General features: G+C 35.7%; 2 protein-coding genes and 1 long non-coding RNA gene across 10 annotated transcripts in view; all 3 read right to left on the minus strand.

Annotated features, from left to right (window-relative positions):
• Positions 1-1,749: 1,749 nt before the first annotated feature.
• On the minus strand, positions 1,750-6,192 carry LOC119073906. The gene is made up of 4 exons (XR_005087096.1): positions 6,055-6,192; positions 5,701-5,820; positions 2,537-2,741; positions 1,750-2,468 (listed from the first exon to the last, which is right to left on the minus strand). It is a non-coding gene; the product is annotated as an uncharacterized LOC119073906 (long non-coding RNA).
• A 3,691-nt stretch (positions 6,193-9,883) lies between these two features.
• LOC119073851 (catalase-like) lies at positions 9,884-13,128 on the minus strand. Of its 3 annotated transcripts, XM_037179693.1 has the most exons (8): positions 12,809-13,128; positions 12,221-12,359; positions 11,752-12,066; positions 10,854-11,687; positions 10,629-10,772; positions 10,517-10,563; positions 10,221-10,449; positions 9,884-10,136 (listed from the first exon to the last, which is right to left on the minus strand). In XM_037179693.1, exons 3-8 carry the CDS (start codon positions 11,890-11,892, stop codon positions 9,972-9,974), a joined length of 1,560 nt encoding a protein of 519 aa, XP_037035588.1. In that variant the 5' UTR covers positions 11,893-12,066; positions 12,221-12,359; positions 12,809-13,128; the 3' UTR covers positions 9,884-9,971. The 3 variants fall into 3 exon arrangements, with proteins under 3 accessions (XP_037035588.1, XP_037035589.1, XP_037035590.1); XM_037179694.1 differs by lacking the exon at positions 12,221-12,359; XM_037179695.1 differs by lacking the exon at positions 12,221-12,359 and having other exon boundaries at positions 13,017-13,099.
• A 1,700-nt stretch (positions 13,129-14,828) lies between these two features.
• The window catches only part of LOC119073839 (longitudinals lacking protein, isoforms A/B/D/L), a 144,156-nt gene continuing 138,692 nt past the window's right edge, over positions 14,829-20,292 (minus strand). Inside the window, exons 5-7 of one of the 6 annotated variants that reach the window (XM_037179665.1) lie at positions 15,792-15,920; positions 15,312-15,529; positions 14,829-15,167 (exon numbers count right to left, since the gene is read on the minus strand). In XM_037179665.1, the coding sequence (XP_037035560.1) occupies positions 14,907-15,167; positions 15,312-15,529; positions 15,792-15,920 (608 nt within the window). In that variant the 3' untranslated portion in view covers positions 14,829-14,906. Of the gene's footprint in view, positions 15,168-15,311; positions 15,530-15,791; positions 15,921-16,232; positions 16,506-16,571; positions 16,776-17,092; positions 17,476-17,537; positions 17,684-18,055; positions 18,391-18,454; positions 18,601-19,439; positions 19,568-19,748; positions 20,261-20,292 lie in introns of those variants that run through there. The other 5 variants (XM_037179666.1, XM_037179673.1, XM_037179674.1 and 2 more) reach the window with 5 other exon arrangements.

Genomic DNA, 20,292 nt, shown 5'->3' on the forward strand with positions numbered 1-20,292 from the left:
CGACGCAGTCAGAATTTCTCATATAAATTAGGGCTTAGTGTTGGTAAATACAACAACTTTTAACACTTAAAACTAACCACACCATACGAATTTGCTTGGTAACTTTCTTTGTATGGAAAATTGGGGTGGTCCAAATTTGTATGAAAAACGTGGAGCTTACTTTCTAGGGTGATTCTAAAAGCCATTGACAAGATACGAAGATTGATATAAAAAAAAATAGAAGAAAGTCTGATGCTTGTTGGGTCAGCGGAGATTAAGAAAAATAAAATTGGTCCAACAATCAGGCTTCAAAAAATCAGTGCTAAAGTTAGAATTTGTCTGTCAATTCGAAAATGGTATCAATTTATGCATTAGAATTCGATGAATGCAATAAACCACTTGTCCATATCGTACTGTCAGATTTTTAGCCCCGTACGAAGTACGAATGGGCTTATAGGATTACGGTGCCGTGTGTAATTGATGGAATTCGAAGCAAGCGGTAAGGGCAAAGTGTTTGCCTGTGTTCATAGATGACGAATCCACAATAAAAAATTTTTCTGTCCGTCCGTCACGTCGATATTTTGAGTAAATCAAATCCAATTTCAAAAATATTTTTTTCCCCTTAAAGGTAGTTGAAATTGTGAGGCTAAGTTCGAAGATGGGCGATTTTGGGCCGACCCCATAAGTGCTTTAACGTTTTCCAAAGATTTCTCTGGCTATTTAACGGCTACACTGGTAAGTGATACATCAAATGAAAGGTATTTACAATACCTATCGAAAAATTTTTTTTATGGAAATTGGATGACCGACTCGTGAGTTAGACCCCTTGGTGTAAACTAGGTACAGTGCGGGAAGCCGTTTTTGATTGTAGGTTGGCCAAATTTTAACGGATTTTGATAGATTTTGCTTTATTAGATAGGCATTGACCGTACAAATCAGGGAAAAAAAAGTTTATGAAATTAGGTTGACCGAAGCGTGAGCTAGGTCCCTTGGAGTGAGCTCATATCCGGCTACTCGACTACTCGGCTACATATCCGTACAGTGAAGGTGGTGTTTTTTATTAATATCTCGAGTATACTTTGACCGAATTTCATGAATTTTTTTTTTGTTTGAAAGGTACTAACGAATGTAAAGCAGCCGTACTACTTTTCACCTCCTAACAAAATGGCCGTCGGCCGCCATTTTGAATTTTTGTAAAATCAATATAAATCGGTGAAAATAATACTTACCAAGTCACTGATCAGTGGGAAGTGAATAGTTACGTGTGTTGGGTGTTTCAAGGATTCCAAATATGTATATCTATATATAAATATATATAGATATATTGAGCTATATAACGGTAGAGATAGTTATTTTGAGCTATATACTAGCATATTTATCAGTAAATTGTTTATGTAGGTTAATATAGGACTGAGGAAATTTTAGGTCAATTTTAAATTTGAGTTACGTTTGAAAGGAACATAGTACGGGGCTTCGTAATTGCGCTATGCGCAATTTTTAAGACGTACAAATTTCATAAGAATTTTACTTTACCGACGTTTACGGGCGCAGTGGACTTACGGCAAGAATAGGGCGAATAGTACGGGTTCGTACGGGGCTTAGTCGCAGCAAACGCTCCGACTGTTCCGACGGCTCGTTTAGATAAAATTTGCTGTTAAAAAAAAAAAATGTGAAATGTAGATCTTTGTATGGGCTGTGCTGTGCTTGGGCTGCGCTGGCTGGGGTGAATACCGATCATTAGATAATTGACAACATGGTAAATAAATTCTCTTTGGTTTATCACTTTTATTTAAGTAAATCTATCATTGACAATTCGAGGCTATAACAAATTTCTTAAATTCTAATCCATGTGAAACACAAGAGAAAAACAATGCAAATACTGATATATTACAAGAGTCACGTCGTCGATGGAACAACAAAGATTGGTATATTAAGTGAATTCTCATGAGACGTACGTTTTTAATTCATAACAAAATGAGATAAGTCTTAATTCGACAGACAATTGGTTTACAAAAACTCGGATGATCTTACAATTATTCTAAGGACAATTCGATTTTAATTTATCTTTTTTCCAAGGCGCAAAAAGTCAAACGAAATCTTCTACATAATTATTTTACTGCTAACGTGAAATCATAATAAATCATGCGATTGCTAATTACATCAATTCTCAACAGACAATTCTATCATAATAATCTGCAGCTTCGATAATAAACTTCCTTTGACCATTTTATTCCATCAGAAGTATGACGGCGGTTTTTCTTGTACAAATTGTGTTGTTGTTTGAATGAATACAGAGAAAATAAACAGTTAAAAATAAACAACAAAATCGGATCCCGACAAACATTTCATTTGTGCGACCCTTCGCGAAGATGCAGCACCATTCGAATATCGGAACGATCCAAAGTCACTCGTCGTCGGTGATAGGTCAGTAAGTATGCATCGTTGAATAAATATGTTAAGTAAAGTTCGCAGGCTTCCTGAAGCGCACTCTGTCAGATGAATTAATATTTTCACGTTGAATGAAAAAGATAAACAAAATCGATATTCGCAACATTACCAATGCCGTAACAGTAATCCGAAAATCTTCCTTATATTGTTGCATGGTTTCTCTCACCAATCGGCTGAACGGTAGTTTTGGAATCATGGGAATATCGGAATTTTGTAATAATAAAATCTTCTTATCCAGTTTGACATCGTTTTGCCTCCGTTTCTTCAGACGAGCGGGTTCGGGTACTGATTTTCGGCGCGCCATTTCGATCGATCTAGAACGAAAACATTTTCATTTTAATGAAAAAGAAAAATTCGAATATTTTACGATAAGACATTGAGCCGAATAAATATAGCTTTGGTATCTACTAAATGTGCCATGCGGCTTATAAAACAAATAGATTAATGTGTCTGATGTCTGATTGGTTCACCGTAATTATTTTATTTAAAAAAAAAACGAAAACATCATGGGCAAACGACTTTCATTCATTTCATCGTCAAACAATAGCATTGTCTAAAGCCGTATACTATTTTTGATTCATTGATTTCTATCACATTTGTTATCCTATCAAAACAGATTAGAAGCCCATTCATTCAACATATGGTTCGAAAAAAAAGTATTTTTTTTTATTGCAGTCATGACGTAACATTGCATGAATATCTACTTACTGATATGAGCCTGAATTATAGAGGTGATTTAACGTACGTTAAGCTGGCGTGTCTTATCCGCTAATAGGAGAATCGAATACTCAAAAACGGTTTAAAGTTGCGGTAACCAAGAAATTCCATCTTTTTTGTGCCAGTAATGATGAAAATAATTCTGAATGAAGGCTATCACCGTTGGTCCGACCAAACTGGTTATATACAATAGTTATTTACGTATCTGTTGTGGACGGTATATTTTAGGAAATTTCGCAAAATACGACAAATTAAAGTGCCTAAAATAAACCGTCCACAACAGATATACGTATACAACTTTTCATGCTGAGGCCCTAAATTTCGTTTTTTTTTTTATTTATGCCCAAGGCAAGAAAATATCATTCTACTCATTGAACGATAAATACATTTATCTTCCATGTGTGACTATTTCATACATTACTCGTTTCTGTATATAAACTCTAAGACATACGTTAATTCTGGTTTTCTAGGGATATAATTCTATTATTACTCTTCTAGGGTAAATTTTATTTCCGTTTTTTTTATTTTGAAGAAAAAAACCAGTGACCCGACGGAGATTCGAACACGGAACCTCCGACTTATGAACAAACTACGCTAACCATTTGACCACAGAGTCTTCGGGTATATCAGATATACATACCCTCATGATTGTCTTATGCCGCATTGTGCGACTCAATTTATAAAGTATATAAGCAACATGTACTGCAAAATGTGTCGCGTGTATGTGTGAATGCCATGTTGGAATTCGTTTAGAGCAAAAAATAGTCAAATTTTGATGAAACGGATACTCTTCATTCAAAAATTTCTTCTTTTTTTGTTTTACCTCAAGATTTCTGTAAATTATTTAGTGTTCCGATTGAACCTATCTGCCGAGAAATATGCCATCGCAAATGTGGTGTAAAAATGTGTAAAAAAGCGTAGGGTCTCAGTGCTCAGCAGAAATTCGTACGAATGAAAATCAACTTACGATAAAGAGATGAGCATAGTTTATTTGCAATTTATTTTAATAAAATGAATAAATAAAAAAAAAAATGTTTGGTGCGGGAAGAGAACTCACGACCTCATACATAAAAAGTTCACGCTCTAGCCAATTCGGCCACTGAGATTGATGATTCCACTTAGTTTTGTTGTCATGAAACCCCACATGTATGTAGAACATAAAGGCAATGAACATAGATGCTCGCATAGATGTGTTAGTAAGTCTGTCGCAGGTAGTCCGATCAATTTAAAAAGTGCACGACAAAATGTCGCGTGTGTATGTTTAGAACGAAAAATAATCAAATTTTGACTAAACGGATTCTCGTTATTCAAAATTACGTTGTTTAGTGTTTTATATCAGGATTTCTGTAACGTTATTAGTTTTTCAATTGTACAAATATCTGCCGAGAAATGTGTCATTGCAAATCAATATGACAAAAAGGCTAAGGTCTCGGTTTACAGCAGATATTCATTCGATTGAAAATCTACCTACGATACCGGAGATCAGTTTATTTACAATTTTTTGATAGAAGATTGAAAAAGAAACAAACAAAAATGTTCGTTGTGAGAATAGAACTCACGATCATGTGCATAAAATTGACGCGCTCTAGCCGATTCGGCCACCGAGACTTACGATTACGTCTCGATGTTGCCATGATTTTGCTTGATTGTCACACATGATGCTTGTATTGTGTACTAGATACACCAAATATTTCAGTGGTGTTTGTGTTTGTATGTCTTCGAGTTTATATACAGAAACGCTGAATGTATGAAATAGTCACACATGGAAGATAAAGCATTGTATTGGTAGGCGAGAAAAATTCTCGAATCACTTCTTATGTACATATTGTATACACACGCGTTCGCTACGCTCACTTGTTATATACAATATGTACATACGAAGTAATTCTCGAATTTGTCTCGCCTACCAATAAAGTACTAAAAAATTGACTGCAATGCATACACTTCTAGGACGACCTAATGCATACAAAATCAATAATTTTCCGACTCTGAGCCGAACTAATTGCAATTTAACTAATGCTTAGTTTCCTCTTACAAAAAAAGTACTCCGTGTGAGAGACAAAATTGAATTTTTTCAATTTTTCTTTGTTTATTTGACAGTTTGCTCTCTCACGGCGCTCTAACGGCTCTCTCACGGCGTACTTTTTTTAAGTGGAATGGGCACTTAAGCTGCGAGCGCACTTACACCGTTTAGCTCTCCGTTTACGTTTTAACAATGGAAAGTGGGAGGAGCTGCCATTGTTCACTCGCAAACGGAGTGCTAAACGGCGTAAGTGCGCTCGCAGCCTTAACTTCTCTCGATCGAATAATTGAATAAATTGCACGATGACACAATAGTGACTTTTGGGACACTGTACGGTTGTTATGACTCTCAATAGCTCTTTGAGATAGACGTAACAAATGAAATGAAACGACGTATTAATAACACAATTTCGAGAAAGCATAAAGACCCAATGTTCCGCCTGCTAATTTGATGTGTCATTCAAATGCTAGCCTTTATACAATATCTGCCAGCCGTGTGGCCATAGAATCGTCTAGCGAATCAAATTTACTTACCAATCTGCAGTTCGTTCAACAAGTTCATCAATCAAATTTACTTCCAATATGCTGTGTGTAGCAACGAAATTACGAGAACAGTAGATACGGGACGACAACAACTGCTTCAACATAGAAAATCTGTAGGGGATAATTGAATTTCAGTGATTTTCGGTTGATTCATAAGTCTGCAGCTACGAAAGTTGTTTGATAATGTAAAATGACGAAATTTCAATTCACTACTGAACGACGCTGATAATTACGATATTGTTTTGAAAATTGTTTGAAGTTAAGGATCCTACTTGCGGATTCCTATGTCAAGTTTACATTGTCGACAAACAAATTTCGTAGTTCAGCCAAACAAATTTTACTCACCAAGTAGTATTTACAACCAAAAATTGTTCTGAATTCCAATAAATTGTAAAAATAATTCAAATAACTACAACTGAAAATTAGTGACAGAATATATCGCGCGATGACCGAAAAAATATGAGTGTGTTGAGTAAGATGACTTTTCGTTAAATAATCGTATATATGCGTCGAAATAGTGAACGCAGTTGGAGATTGTTGGCGCAATGAATACAAAACACTATTATGACGGCTTGGTATGGTCAAATCATACAAACCGGTAGGTGCACGTGCGTATTTCGATTGTTTTTGCGTCAGACGTGAAAATGTACAAGGTTCCTTTCAGAACCATAAAAATTTAATGTTATGTCGCAGCAAATGAGTGTGTTCGACCCGAAAATAAGTGAAATCTGTATGCACACTCCGGCCAGATTTTTTTTCATTTGAATGAGCTCTCTTCTTTTTTTATAGCACATTTGTGGATTTCCATGCACTGGATTCACTTGAAAGAACAGACTAGGTAACGACCAACGCTGTGAAACAACAGTTTGAGACACGTCTGAGTTGATCGCGTTGATCGTGAATAGGTCTGTTCCAAGGCCATACAAATTGTCAAAATGCTGTCAAATTTCATCCATAGATATATTACCTCATTAATATTTATATGAAAACCAATCTCTGTCGATGAAATCGTGTTCGTTGGGCCAGTGAAAATTCGTTGTGTACAGTTATTTGGAACAAACCTATGCAGATCAAATCAAATTTTGTTCAACACACTCATAACAAATTGTCAAAATTTATGTGCAAAAAATCCTCTGAACTGTGCTGTAATTTTTATACAAAATTGTGGCGCAATTTTAGTTCAGTTGATTTTTTTTTATTGAAACAGAGTTTGAGCCAAGGTACTGAAAGAACAGGCCAAGATGGCACAAATTTTGACAATTTGGACAGATTTTGTTAAACACTCTAAGATTGGATGAAACATGAACTTAAAAGCAAAAAAAGTATTTTTATCAAATTGACATTTTACATAATAGAAAAGAGTGTGTTTATTAAAATTTGCCTAAATTGTCACAATTTGTGTGCCACTTCCTTCGTGATCAACTCGAGCGGAAACTAGCTCAAAAAATTGCGGTTACGACTCTGACTTTCCGGTTAATGCCGACATGAATTCGTGACATTTTCTTGACTTTCTGTGACATCACATCACTTACCAAGGTTCTTTAGAACCTTGATCACATGTCACTTCTTTTCCATCACTTATGTGACTTTTCCGGACAACTTTGTGACTTTCATTATAAATTTGTGATCTCCATTATTTCACTATGCCGTATCTAAAAAAACATGGCGAGTATCTGTAGCTTCAACTGTATTTTAGTACACGAAATTTAAAATGCAATGAAATGCGCTACAATTTTTCATGAAAATTACAGCAAAGTTAGTGGATTTTTGAGAGTTACATACAGCGCCACCTTTCGTAATTTTTGGATACCGATTAGTATCAGCGCCACCGCTCTGTGATGAAATTTGCCGTTGTTGTAGAAATATCTAGTGTGTGTTCAGCAATTTAATTAAATTTTTCTTTTTTATGAAAGGAGGTGAATGCCGTCCAAATGGAAATTGAAACCAACACAACAAGCCACATAGAAACGTCAATTTAATTCATATTTTCATTCATTTTATCGAACATTTTCTTTTTCTTTCCGTACGGATGATATCCAGAATGAATTTGTATGTGATTTTTCAACGAGTACAGAGTGGTTACCACCTTGTTGCAGATATGACATTGAATGATTTGACCGCATTCCCAGCGCTTATGATATCTGTTGAGGTAAGTAAATTTAAATATTTTTGATTTGCTTTAAAAGCTACGAGTTATTGTAAGTATTGAGCAAGTTCAGAATCTAGACGTCCATTGTATTGATATGACGAATAAATGAATTAATTTTAATTAAAGACACAAAATTTCCATGATCATTAATCCATAAAACGCATAATGTTTACGATAGAAACATTTCGTCCACGATTGCTAACTTGTAATTGAAATTACACTCACGGAATTTTGAAAACCGACACATTTTCTGTTTCGTGGTTTACCTGTTTTTTGTGAATTTTGCATGTATTTTTATATGGAGAAATCGGAAACTCAAGTAAAACACAGAAAAAGGAAATGTGTCGGTTTTCAAAATTCCGTGTGTGTAGTGTAGAAACATAAAGGCCGTTCACTTATCAGTCGTCTAATAATTCTGGTTTGCAATAGTATTTTACATGGCTAGGGATAAAAAGATGAAAAGTGGACTTTTCGTGTGAATTTTGTTGATCCGAGGCGAAGCCGAGGTCAATAAACACACGAAAACGAGACTTTTCACTTTCATCCCGAGTTTTGTAATGGATTTTACATGCTGTGAAGTCGTAAACTAATTATCTCGTTGGTCCATGTAATTCGCCACTAAAGGGCAACAAAAGCATGTAAAAGCATTAAAAATGGCCTACCTTAACTTTCCAATGTTAACATACGTCTTTCTACAAGCATTACAATAAAATCGTCCATTTCCTTCAGAATGCATTCTCTCATCTAATTGGCCTGAAAATTGTCGCTCCTCTAACAGATCATTAAATTGATATTGCGATAAGTCTAAAACATAAGATAAATTTGCATTAAAAGTTGAAGAAATTGTCAATTTTTCGTAATGTCTAAATAAATCAAAATTTACATTTACATTCAACAACAAAGATGGCAAAATAAATGGCTTGGTCCATGCTACAAAATCTGCGCATTCTCTCTACCAAATGAGGAGAAAGGGTCATATTTTATCTATGGGGTTGTCCGTCTCAGAGAGTTGTGGAAATCGTGCGAAACAAATACCGACTACACTCGCGGAAAAGTAATATGCAAATATTTTCTGATTTCAGAGTTCTTTCTGAAGAAGATCTAGATTTGATATTTTTGTGCTTGTTGAGTGTCGCTATCAAGCATAAAGGCAGAAAAAAAAGGTCAAGATTTTCATTTGTTTAACTCCTACATCAGAAAACATATTGAATTTAACTTTCCGCTAGTACACTGTAATATCGCTCCAAAAACTGTAGACAACGCACTTCAAGCATAAGTGGTACTCTTAATAGGGTACTCAATGTTGACAGTGTGTCATATAACTGTAAAGAAAACCATTTCATACAAAATAGCACCTAATTGGTGTTTGGATCTTTAGCCAAAGGAATGTAAAAAATGAGAGTTGGTTTTCAATTCTTATTTCTAATGGGAAATTCTAGTTAAACTGAAATTTCTTATGTGATCGATTTGAACTCAAGTTAAGCTGAAGATGGATGTCACCACATCATCCTCACTATACAAATTTTGAAAAAATCAGTTTTTTCAACGTAAAACTACAATCACAAGCCAATCAAATCTCGCAACGAATACGAGGAAATCTAAAGTAGTACCGTATTTGGCAGGTGTTGACTATGATCGCTTTTGCTTGAAGTGCGTTGGTTTCAGTCTCCATTTAATTTTACGAAAATCGGTCAAAATTTACTCTGGTTTGAACAGCTATAAAATACTACAGCTCTCATTTCTACGTCCGAGTAGAGCGGCTGGTGCTCTAGCTCATGAGTTATCGAACCGATTTTAATGTTTTTCTCTGATTGTTATTGTCCCTGTTTTTAGTTGAAACTTCCGTAGATATTTGTTTAACACCTTAAAAAAACCCTAAAAGAGTCATTACAGTTCAAGACTGTTCACAACAAAAAAATTCACTCTTCAAAGTTGGTTAGGTTCCACAGTCCACAAACTTCTTTTGTATTTTGTATAGTGATGGACCAATAGGGCTATGAGTATTAATAGATAAAACTTTGAATATAGTGACAAATAGCACAAATTTATTCATAGAACATAATTATAAGATCACATTTGAATTCGTAATTCGTTACACTAACATTTAAACACCTTACAACATCCTTTGAAGTCTATTCACTAGATCGCTGCTAACTGCCTCAAAATTTTGAAGTGCTCGCTCCCTGATAAAAGGAAACACATTCCTAAGATCAGTGGCTAAATTCTCAGCCAAGTGATCCTTATCGGTTTCGCTGAAACTTTCGTAGAGATATACAGCCTACAAATACAAAAAAAAATATTTTAGATATTTGAAAGCACTGGTCCGAATTCATACAAGTTTTTGATAAAGTTTTCTTCCTACCTGGAAAAAGTTGTCATTAGGGGGCTCGTGTCTGTCCACAACAACATCATCTAGATTATATGCACTCTCCTTGTACTGTGGAATCGGGGATGCTTTCATGAATGAATTCGGATTGTAATTCGGCATGCCTCCATCATTATCATAAATCATGTGACCATCTCTGTAACTGTTGGCAACTACCGTATTTAAAGGTCGGTTAACTGGGAGATGATTGAAATTAACACCCAATCTGAGATCGTATTAAGTATAAAACATTAGTTGGTAATTTGCCGGTATTGTTGGTAATAGTTGTCTACCTATAGTACTGAGTGTCCAGATAAGAAAACAGTCTTCCCTGTAGCAACTGAAATTCCGTACGAAAAATAAATGAAATGAACGTAAGAAGGAAAACGCTTTAAATGAAAATACTTTGTCTGGCGATGGTTCGATGCCGGGTGGCATGTTTGCCGGATCAAACGCAGATTGCTCTACTTCGGCAAAGTAGTTGTTATGATTCTCGTTTAGAATTAGCTTTCCTACTTCGTACTCTGGTATCTCGTCTGTGAACCAAATCTACATATTGTACGCAGAAAATATGAATTTATAAGTTCTTAACGAATCACTTTATGGTACTAATAAGCCTATATACGATACCTTCGTCGGATCGAATGGATTAAATCTTAGGGTGTTAGCCTGTTGTGGAGTCAAAATCTGAGCTGTAAATGTCCAAGATGGATAATTTCTCTGTGCTATATTTTCGTAAAGATCTTGTAACAGGTAGTCGGGATTTCGTCCAGCCATCTCCATTGCTTCCGCTGCTGTCATATTTCTTAATTCCTGATCGACTCTAAAATTGAACCGAGCGAAAACGTAATTGCCTTGCGAATCAACCAGTTTAAACGTGTGAACACCAAAGCCGTTCATTTTACGATATGATGCAGGCGTTCCAAGATCGCTGTACAAATGCAAAACCATGAGCGTTGACTCGTTGCGAAGTGTTAGAAAGTCCCAGACCATGTTCGGATCTCTTATATGCGTTTGAGGATTCCTTTTTTGTGAATGTATGAACGACGGAAACAGTCGTGCATCTCTGATGAAAAACACTGGAAGATTGTTGCCTACAAGGTCCCAAATACCTTCGGTACTTTTAACTTTGATAGCAAATCCACGAACGTCTCGGATAGTATCTTGTGACCCTAATTCACCAGCAACTTGGGAAAACCGTAGAAACAGTGGACTGCTTGCTCCATTTCGAAAAACTGCAGCCTTCGAGTATCTTTCTAGGAAGTTGGTGGTGATACTTAATTTCCCATAAGCGCCAGCACCTTTAGCGTGGACAACGCGTTCCGGAATTCGTTCTCGGTCGAATTTCGCCAGTTCCTTCAGAAGAAGCGGATCTTCGATCAGCGATGGTCCCCGAGCGCCAGACGTTTTTGAATTGGCAATATCTCCAATGGGCTGGCCTTGTTCTGTTGTGATCGGATCACCCTAACCCATATAAATTCAGAGTTAGCTTCGACAACAGTGAAATAGAAAACAGCCTGCAATTAACCTCGTCAGTTCTGTCCTGTGTCATTTTCAAACACATCAGTTGATTAGAGGCAGTCGTACAGTATTCGTCCTCTTCAGATTGTCCTCGGCACAACGCCACGAGGCTCAACAATACGACACAGCACGTACTTAACTTTGCCATTTTATTTTAAAGATTTATCTTAGCTTATATGCTTGCTACTATAGTAACAAAATTAAAAACACTTCAACCACCAGCGAAAGAAAAATACAATAAAACACCACGTTCTCAAGCACTCCTCTTTATACCTAATTTTGAAGGTGTGCCATAGTGATGTTGCGAATTTGATTGGTAATTCTAAAATTTAATTGTTGATTTGATTGATGAGTGTGCTTGGTAAGAGCGCGTGCTTGATAAAATGTGAATTTAATGCTTAAATATGGGACATTTATTCAGCTGTTACCATATGTAAAGTCATATTCCAATGACTTTTAATATGACTCTTATCTACCTGATTTAACACAACTCTGTTGATGTTTTGTTGTCCTGATTTTGTATTGCTGTTAATCTCAATTTAAACAAGTTTAAGTGGACGATGACCTGATATGGCACATGATTTCTTTTATTCGCGAGTGGCATTCAATGCATCTCTGTAATTGATTAATTAATTCATGATAAATGTTTCTCATTCTCATATTTTTGTTTACTATGGACGGACATATTTACAGCATCAGTTTCAGAGAGTGTTATGTTATTAAATCGTGAGGAGGTTCTCTGATCTCAGAACGAGTTTTACTGCGAAACAATTAAAATGTTCAGTTACTCTGAAACAGTTATGCTCTTCCAAAAAGGCAGATAAAAAAAATCGGTTTTTATTCCAGGGATAGAATTATCAGAAACGATACTTTTAATCCGTGCTATTCATTATACATACAAATACGTACGTTCCGTAACGTTCTCATGTAGCAACGAATGCATAGAGACAATTGGATTGAAATTGACCGCTCTTAAAACAATCGATCATCATCTAACGGTGAAAATAAAATTTAAAAAACGCGATTTCACACTATCGTGACGTTAAAACCCAAGATATACTTACGTTTTTACTACAAATCAACACGCTGATTCAACGGCACTGATCAAACGTCCATAACCAATTGCGCTCAGACCCCTTGGCTTTATCTTAATTCTGTCAGTGATAGTAATACGCAGCTAATTTGTCGATATGTAGACGTAGAGTGATGAGTACAGAGGAACTGAGATGATGCAGATGTAATACTAAATATAAAACGCTTCGAACAACATACCTGTAACATTCAAAGAATTTTTTTATTTCTTCTTCTTAGAACAATTGAAACGTTGTTCTTTTCACATAAACAAACTGTTATCAACTGCTAGGAAATTCCGGTTTTCACTTAGTTTTGTTAATTTAAATTCAATAAATAATAAATAACGTGGACAAATAAATGGGTATTCCGTTGTAGGTTTTCTTTGTTATGGTAATTGTGGTTGCCAGTTGTGTTTGGTAATTTGTGAGACTCACATATTCGTGCCAAACAAGAAGTCCAACTCGAAAAGATGCTTTCCGTTTACCTTTCTAATTAATATGCAAATAACTATTTTTCTGCAACGGCGCTGCGGAAAGTGAACTTTTTCAAGCGTCGTTTGGGTGACGTATGCTTCGTTTTTCACTGATGGTTTTCTGACTAGTTACAAAACGTAACTATTAACACTGGGTACTGGGTTAGTTATCCTTATTACGTCATTTTACAATTTACATTTACAAATTGAAGAGCCAATTGAACGAAAAACAATTATTAAAATTGTCGAAAATTAACTTTGTATTTAAGAGCTTGCGACCTTTATCGAAATTTTGGCTGAAATAACTTCTAATGCAACGCAAAAAATTTCACTATAAGCACAAAATTCTGTTTCATTTGTGGAGACGAAGCAAATATGAATTTTTCATCTGACACAAGGACTATGACTGCATTACGTCTGCAGGACTTCCTTGATCGTATCAGTTGAACGAGTAGAAATAATAATATAAGAATACAATGAAAATACGAAACACGGCTTCGCCTCGTTTGACAATATCACATCTAGTGACCTTGACATTTTGCAACTTGTTTTTCAACTCAACTGAACTCAGTGGCGAAAAGTAACTGTTCATTGCACATCTAGTGCCCAATAGTTATTGATGATATCGAGTGCAAAGTGCTTTATTAGGCACTAGATGTGTTATTGTGGCGCAAGGCAGCAGTTCGAACATTATAATAATAATTCTGAGTAAAAAACCTGTTGGCTGAACGTAGTTTGTGTCTACGAAGATAGGTGGGAATATAACTAAATGCGTAATTTGAAAACGCGTAGGTCTTCGTTCGTGCTGTCAAAGTTCGCATTTACAGTTACTTGGTAGGAACGTAACTGTAACTACATTCTGCCAAATTTTGATTTGTTGCTTTGTTGAGAATAAAATACCTTCAATTCCTGCGTGATAATTTGTGATAACCAAAGTTTCCCACAGTTGCGTAATGTGCTAATTCTATCCCGCCCATATTTTATTTTATCCTTCGAATAAATGAATTAACAAAACGATGAAACACAGATCATTTTTAACTTAATGAAGATTGCAAGACCTCATTACATTGAGTTAAAAAAAGGCACATCGGTTTATGAAATAAGATAGCATTGCAGTGGTAAATAGCAGGTGTTTATTTGTCAAGGTCATTTTGGTTTCCATATTACAAGACAATCAAAGAAAAACTAACTTACATTTACTTCATCAGCTACAAATCTTCATTCTAGCATTCCGAATTAGTATTTCGGTGTAACTTTCTCCGAATCTAGTTTTTAAAAAAACTCACCAATGCAGTGTCAGAATTGGAAGAAGTAACCTTTTCGATAATCCTGATTCTGTATCGTGAGTAATTAAGCGTGATCACAATGCACTTCAAGCATGAGTAATCCTCTAAATAGAGTACTGAAACTGGACAGTGCATCATACAAACGTATAACATTTTCATATAAAATCGAGTACTGTCTGCAGCTGTCCACTATGATCACTCATAAACGTCAAGCCTTGAAGTACGTTGGTGATCGATATGATTTGAGTTAAATTGGAAATGAATGCTTTTAAGAAATGACTGTATTTCGACTGAAAAAACGCAAATAAATTATGCTTTCAAGCGTCAAAGTTACACCGGAGAACGGTATCTTCTTTGGGCTACGTTATTTGCTAATTTTTTCAGATGTACTCGTCTCAAATGACGAATCACATTTGAGAGCAAATAATAATTGCCGTCGGTCCCATTTTTGAGAGGTTTCATCTTTGGAACAATTTTAATGTTTTCTTTGCACACTGGGCAACAGAAAATGAAGGTGCACCGGATTGCATTCGGTTTTTCGTTATCACGTTTCTTTTCCTCGCAAAATTGTAGATGAAGGCGTTCGGTGAACTGGAAGTATAGGAGGCATGTTGAGTTAACAATGTTAGCTTTGTATAAAACTAAGAAATTATATTGACAAACAGGAAAAGTGGATCTAGTCCGATTCGAAGTTAAAAAGAAAATACTTTTTGAAAGAGCATTGAAGCCACTGACCTTTCGAAACATTCCGGTTTTCATGTCATTCTCTAGCATCCATTTTCTGAATCGATTGAACAAGATGTGTCTGGTATTGAATTCTTCGGGACTCATTTCTGTGACGATGTAATTGTCCGTTGCTAGGAGCATTTTAATTTCACGTAGTTCAGATTCCACGTCACTTCCGATGCTCGAATACATATTTTTCGCCATACTCTGCGGCGTTAGCAGCGATTCTGTTTATCATAAATTTTAAAATGAATTTCAAATATGGAAACAATATTCCCTTAAAAACACTCTTCCCAACGCTCCCAAAACTGTTAATTTCGTCGGGAACGAATCAGGGAGATGAAAACAGATGGCGTTGCTTCCAGTGGGCCGAAACAACGTCATGTGTTATTATCTTTCTGGACCGAATTGAATCTACTACAATTCTCAGCCGGAATGAATAGCAGCTTCAACAAAGCAATGTTAAAAATATTCCTCAGATTCACTCACCTTCGATTTCATTTTGGGTATAATAAGTATCCATACCATATGAATTAGGATCGTAAAATGAGGATCCTCTAGAATACGTCATAGGATGCTGCTCAATTTCGTCGGAGAGACTATAGTGTCCTAATGGATCTGAATGGAATTTAAAAATTTAAATTATTTTGCAAACATTACAACAAGACACACAAAACGGTCTACGATAATTACAAACACATTTAAAATTTACTTTTCGTTCGCAAACATATTTAAATCTTGGGAAACTATTCCCAAATTGTAGTGAAGGAGTTCGTTGTTCAGAGTAAAATGAGTACTTTTCTGGTCACTGATGATCCACATCAAAGATGTAATGGAAATAAATTCGAAGAATAGAAACTCAGAAAATTTCGGACCAGTGCTACTGACGTCTCAATTTTACAATAAATAAGCGACTCACGATGAATTTAAGTGGCAAACATTTCGCCACCAAATATATTTATTTATTCAAGAATTATAGTCCTCTATATCACACACTTCACGTTTTACTTCAATTGTTACATCGTGATCAGAATACATATCGGTATCATCCGTTGGTTGTTGATTATCAACTGGCCACTTGCTTCTTTTCGGAGTTGCTTCGATCAAACCTTTGCAGCGATACAACCGAATTTGATTATTGTACTTTATATACAGGCCGCCTCTTGCATTCATTTTTCCACTGCCGGCGATGAAATAGTTGCTCTAAAAGAAAAATTTACAGAAATTAGTAAAATTCTTCAACCGATTCCAATGCAATCGAAAAATCACTTTTTCTTCATTCGGAAACAATTTCACAATCTTATCGGCCAGAACGTTGCAATCCTTTGTACCAACTTTGATGCGATTCGTTACGAAATAGTCCACTACCAGGGTAATCAAATTCTTACGCATTAGTGCACCGAGTGTCTTTTCGTTTTCATAATGAGACAATATTTCCTGTCCCTTTACGCAGTTCAGCAAGCTTCTTAGGTCCTAAATACGAGAGATGACATTCATAAAAATGGATCTTATCAGTCGGAAGTCCAGCAGTCTTATACGTGTGACATTCGTAAATGCAATCGGTAAGTTAATGAATTTTACGTTTGATAACTACGATCTTTGTGGAACTCTTTTTTATTTTTATTTAGTTGTGCCTATAAAGTGATTACCTTTCACATCTGCGACGATGCAGTTTATCAATGACCTCGAATTAGTTTTCTCTTCGACGGAAAATGAATAGATCTGTGTATGATAGAAGTAACGGTGGGCTCGGCATCTGCAGAAGCTTAATAACACATTTGTAACTTCGAGACTAATATTCATATTTATTAACATTTCGTCTTAGCTTGTCCAGCTGACTTCTTAAATCTTACGACAAAATTATAACTTGAATCTTGAATGCACCATAACCAATCAATCGAATCGTGGAAATTATTCGGAAACCCTCAATAAATCATAAAATATCTACGCCCCAAAGACCTCATCGTTTTCTTCATGTGCTCTAGACTTCTTCTGTCGCCGTTCTATAAATCCAACCGATGCCAGAGTCGATCTAATATTTTTATAGGCGTCCCACAATTTTCCTTTTGCCTGCTTGCCGCATTGAGCGGGAATAAAGTAAGTTTCAAGTGTTTCGGTCGGAAATAGTGAAACTATCAGTTCGGCAATTCTTTGGAAGTCTTCCCTTTTAAATCTGAGAATTAAAGTGGCTTTTGAATAGGGCGGTAAACAAAATTTTAAATGAAAATCATTTACATCTTACTGAAGTCTTGAGACAATGTGAATTTGATTAAACTTTTGCAAAATATTGTACGATCTGCAGCATCCAGTTTTCCGCACTTTTTGTATTTGCCGATGACGATCTTAGCGTCCAGATCATTTTCACAAAATACTCTCATGTCCTGAAATGTGAAAATTTGAATTTCTTTATTTCTTTATTTGCGGGCTGGAGGCTAAATCTATTGTACATTTGACGCATCGAAGCTGTTTTTACATAATTGACTGAGGAGCTTTGTAACTCTACAGGTGGCCGGTCATCTTTAATACCAGAAGTTATTTTCCGTCGAGTTAAAGATCCAATGTTCTAGTACGAAGAACTTCGAATTTTTTAGTTTATTAGCAATACTAAGAGTTCAAAAGAAGCAATAATCGGATCGTGACACTAGGCTATTTAAATACCTAGTATTTACAACAATACCAAAGCTTATCGTTATTTAAAAAAAAGACAATTCGAGTCTAATTCGAATGGGTAACAAAAATTTAATTTAATTATTCGTCAAAATGTCGATGATCTTCATCGTTTTCAGTTCCAAAATCAAAAGAAAACCCTAAAATATTGAGTACAATTTGCATCAATTACAGCCTTATAACACTAACTTCTCAAATCCCCAACAACTCACTACCGTCTTCGGGTGGCCTACACTTTCTTGGACGCCGTTCAATGAATCCAACGGAGGCCAAAGTTGATCTAAGACTGTTATACAAGTCCCACAACTTTCCTCTTGCTTGCTTGCCATATTGAGCAGGAGTAAAGTAAGTTTCAATATGCTCGGTGGGAAATACGGACACTATCAGTTGAGCAATTCTTTGGAAGTCTTCCTTTTTATATCTGAGAATTAAAGAAGATTGTGAATTGGACCGTGAACCAAAATTTTGAAATGAAAATCATTTACATCTTACGAAAGTCTTGATTCAACGTGAATTTTAATAAACTTTTGCAAAATATGGTACGATCGGTAGTGTCCAATTTTCCACTTTTTTTGTATTTAGCGATGACAACCTTAGCGTCCAGATCATTTTCACAAAATACTTTTATGTCCTGAAATGTGAAAATTTGAATTTCTTTTTTTTTAATTCGTTTGACCGAACGTTGAAAAAGTTTTTCAATATCAGGAGTGTTAAACTAACTCAGAAGCTGTTAGGCCTGTGTCCTAAAGATCTAAATCTTTTTTAGAAGTGGCTACACATTTCTAAGAACTGGGTGGAACTGTTCTAATTCCATTCATTAGCAGGAAATACTTATCGTACAATATTAATCACGCATTTCAAGTAATTTAGTCATTTAGTCATTCAGCTATTATTTTGACCCCTTTGACGTAAACAAGATGATGACCTCAACACAGCTTACATATTGCGTAAGCAATTCCTTTCTTCAAAGTAGGTTTTTTAATAATTGCTCAGAGTCTTTCGAAATCTTGTTAAATATCGTTAACAACGTCTGGTGCAGTTATACCGATCTGCGATATATATCTTCTTTCTTATTCAATTTCATGCTCATTATGCTCATGCTCATCACTATACAAGTAGCACCTCCCTAAATATCTTTGGTTTAAAGTTCGTAAAACATTTGAAAATATAAGGCTTGCAGTCCATCAAAAACATTTGTGTGCTGATGCTGAGCCACGAATGAAATGCTTGTATGAGTGGATCAGCTGAAACAAAATGAGCCACTTACTTCAAAGTCGCCGACTATAACGAATTTAATGATTTTATCGGGTTTTGGAATATGTTTGCCGTTTACAAAAGGTTGATAAAGTTTGAAAATTCAACAAATTAGCCACGAAAGCAAGTTTTTCATTTTCAAAATTTCGTCAAAAAACTGCGGACCCCCTTCCTAGTATACTTATGCACACAGATGTGAAATAAAAATTTACTTACGAAGTTTTCGATTGCGGTCGGCGAAAGCAGCCACAGTGAGTTCGGAGTCTGCGAAGGCTGTGGCGGAGGTGCCGTTGTAGCCGATGAAAAGTTAAATGGAAAATAGGATGGAGACACTACCGGAAGACCTATAAAGAAACGAAATAGAACAAAACATCATAAATGAGCATACACGCTGTTTGCTGGAGAGGAAGTTAGTTTTCATTCGCCCAATTAACAGGCAATGGGGTATAGGTAAGCTTCGTTTTTTTTTTCTCAGAATTTTATCAGCGTGAGCTGCGATGATCGACTAAGGACAATGAGATTCGATTAACGGTGCAATTTCTTTTTATTATTATTTTGAAGTTTACATTCGTTTTAGTCTCTTCGGTTAGGTTAATGCGAAAATAAATAGACAGCAAAAATTATTTCTCTTTTATAGTTATGGAGAGGATCCATTAATTTGATAAATTGTTAATATTTCTTTAGAGAATATGATATCATTAAGTCCATTCCATTCCACCGAATTTTATTATTTCATTTCTTAAAATATCTTTAATTCATTTAAAAAAAATTCTTTTTAGCTCATTCTGATTTGATAAAACGTTAATTTCTTAAAAATCTACTTTGCAAGTTATTCCTTTGCAGCTGGCTTCAGCTTCTTTCGGCGACAAATTAAATTTGCCGATGCTAACAGTTCTCTAAACGTCTTGTAGGCGCTGTACAATTTTCCTCTGGCCGCCGTGCCACGTTGTGATGGAACGAAATATGTGGTAGCATCTTCGCCGTGAAACATTTCGGATATTGCCTGTGCAATCACAGTGAACTCTCTGCGCTGAAGCCTAAAAACGAAAATTATGAGATCGTCCTGGTC

The sequence above is a fragment of the Bradysia coprophila genome, unplaced genomic scaffold, assembly GCF_014529535.1.
Source record: "Bradysia coprophila strain Holo2 unplaced genomic scaffold, BU_Bcop_v1 contig_138, whole genome shotgun sequence".
Taxonomy (NCBI): Eukaryota; Metazoa; Arthropoda; class Insecta; order Diptera; family Sciaridae; genus Bradysia; species Bradysia coprophila.

Coding starts and splice junctions, on each gene's coding strand:
- LOC119073851 (XM_037179694.1), bottom strand. CDS start 11,892: ATGGCAAAGTTAAGTACGTGCTGTGTCGTATTGTTGAGCCTCGTGGCG. Junction 11,688..11,751: donor CACAGGACAGAACTGACGAG/GTTAATTGCAGG, acceptor TATATGGGTTAG/GGTGATCCGATCACAACAGA. Junction 10,564..10,628: donor TCGAACCATCGCCAGACAAA/GTATTTTCATTT, acceptor ACGGAATTTCAG/TTGCTACAGGGAAGACTGTT.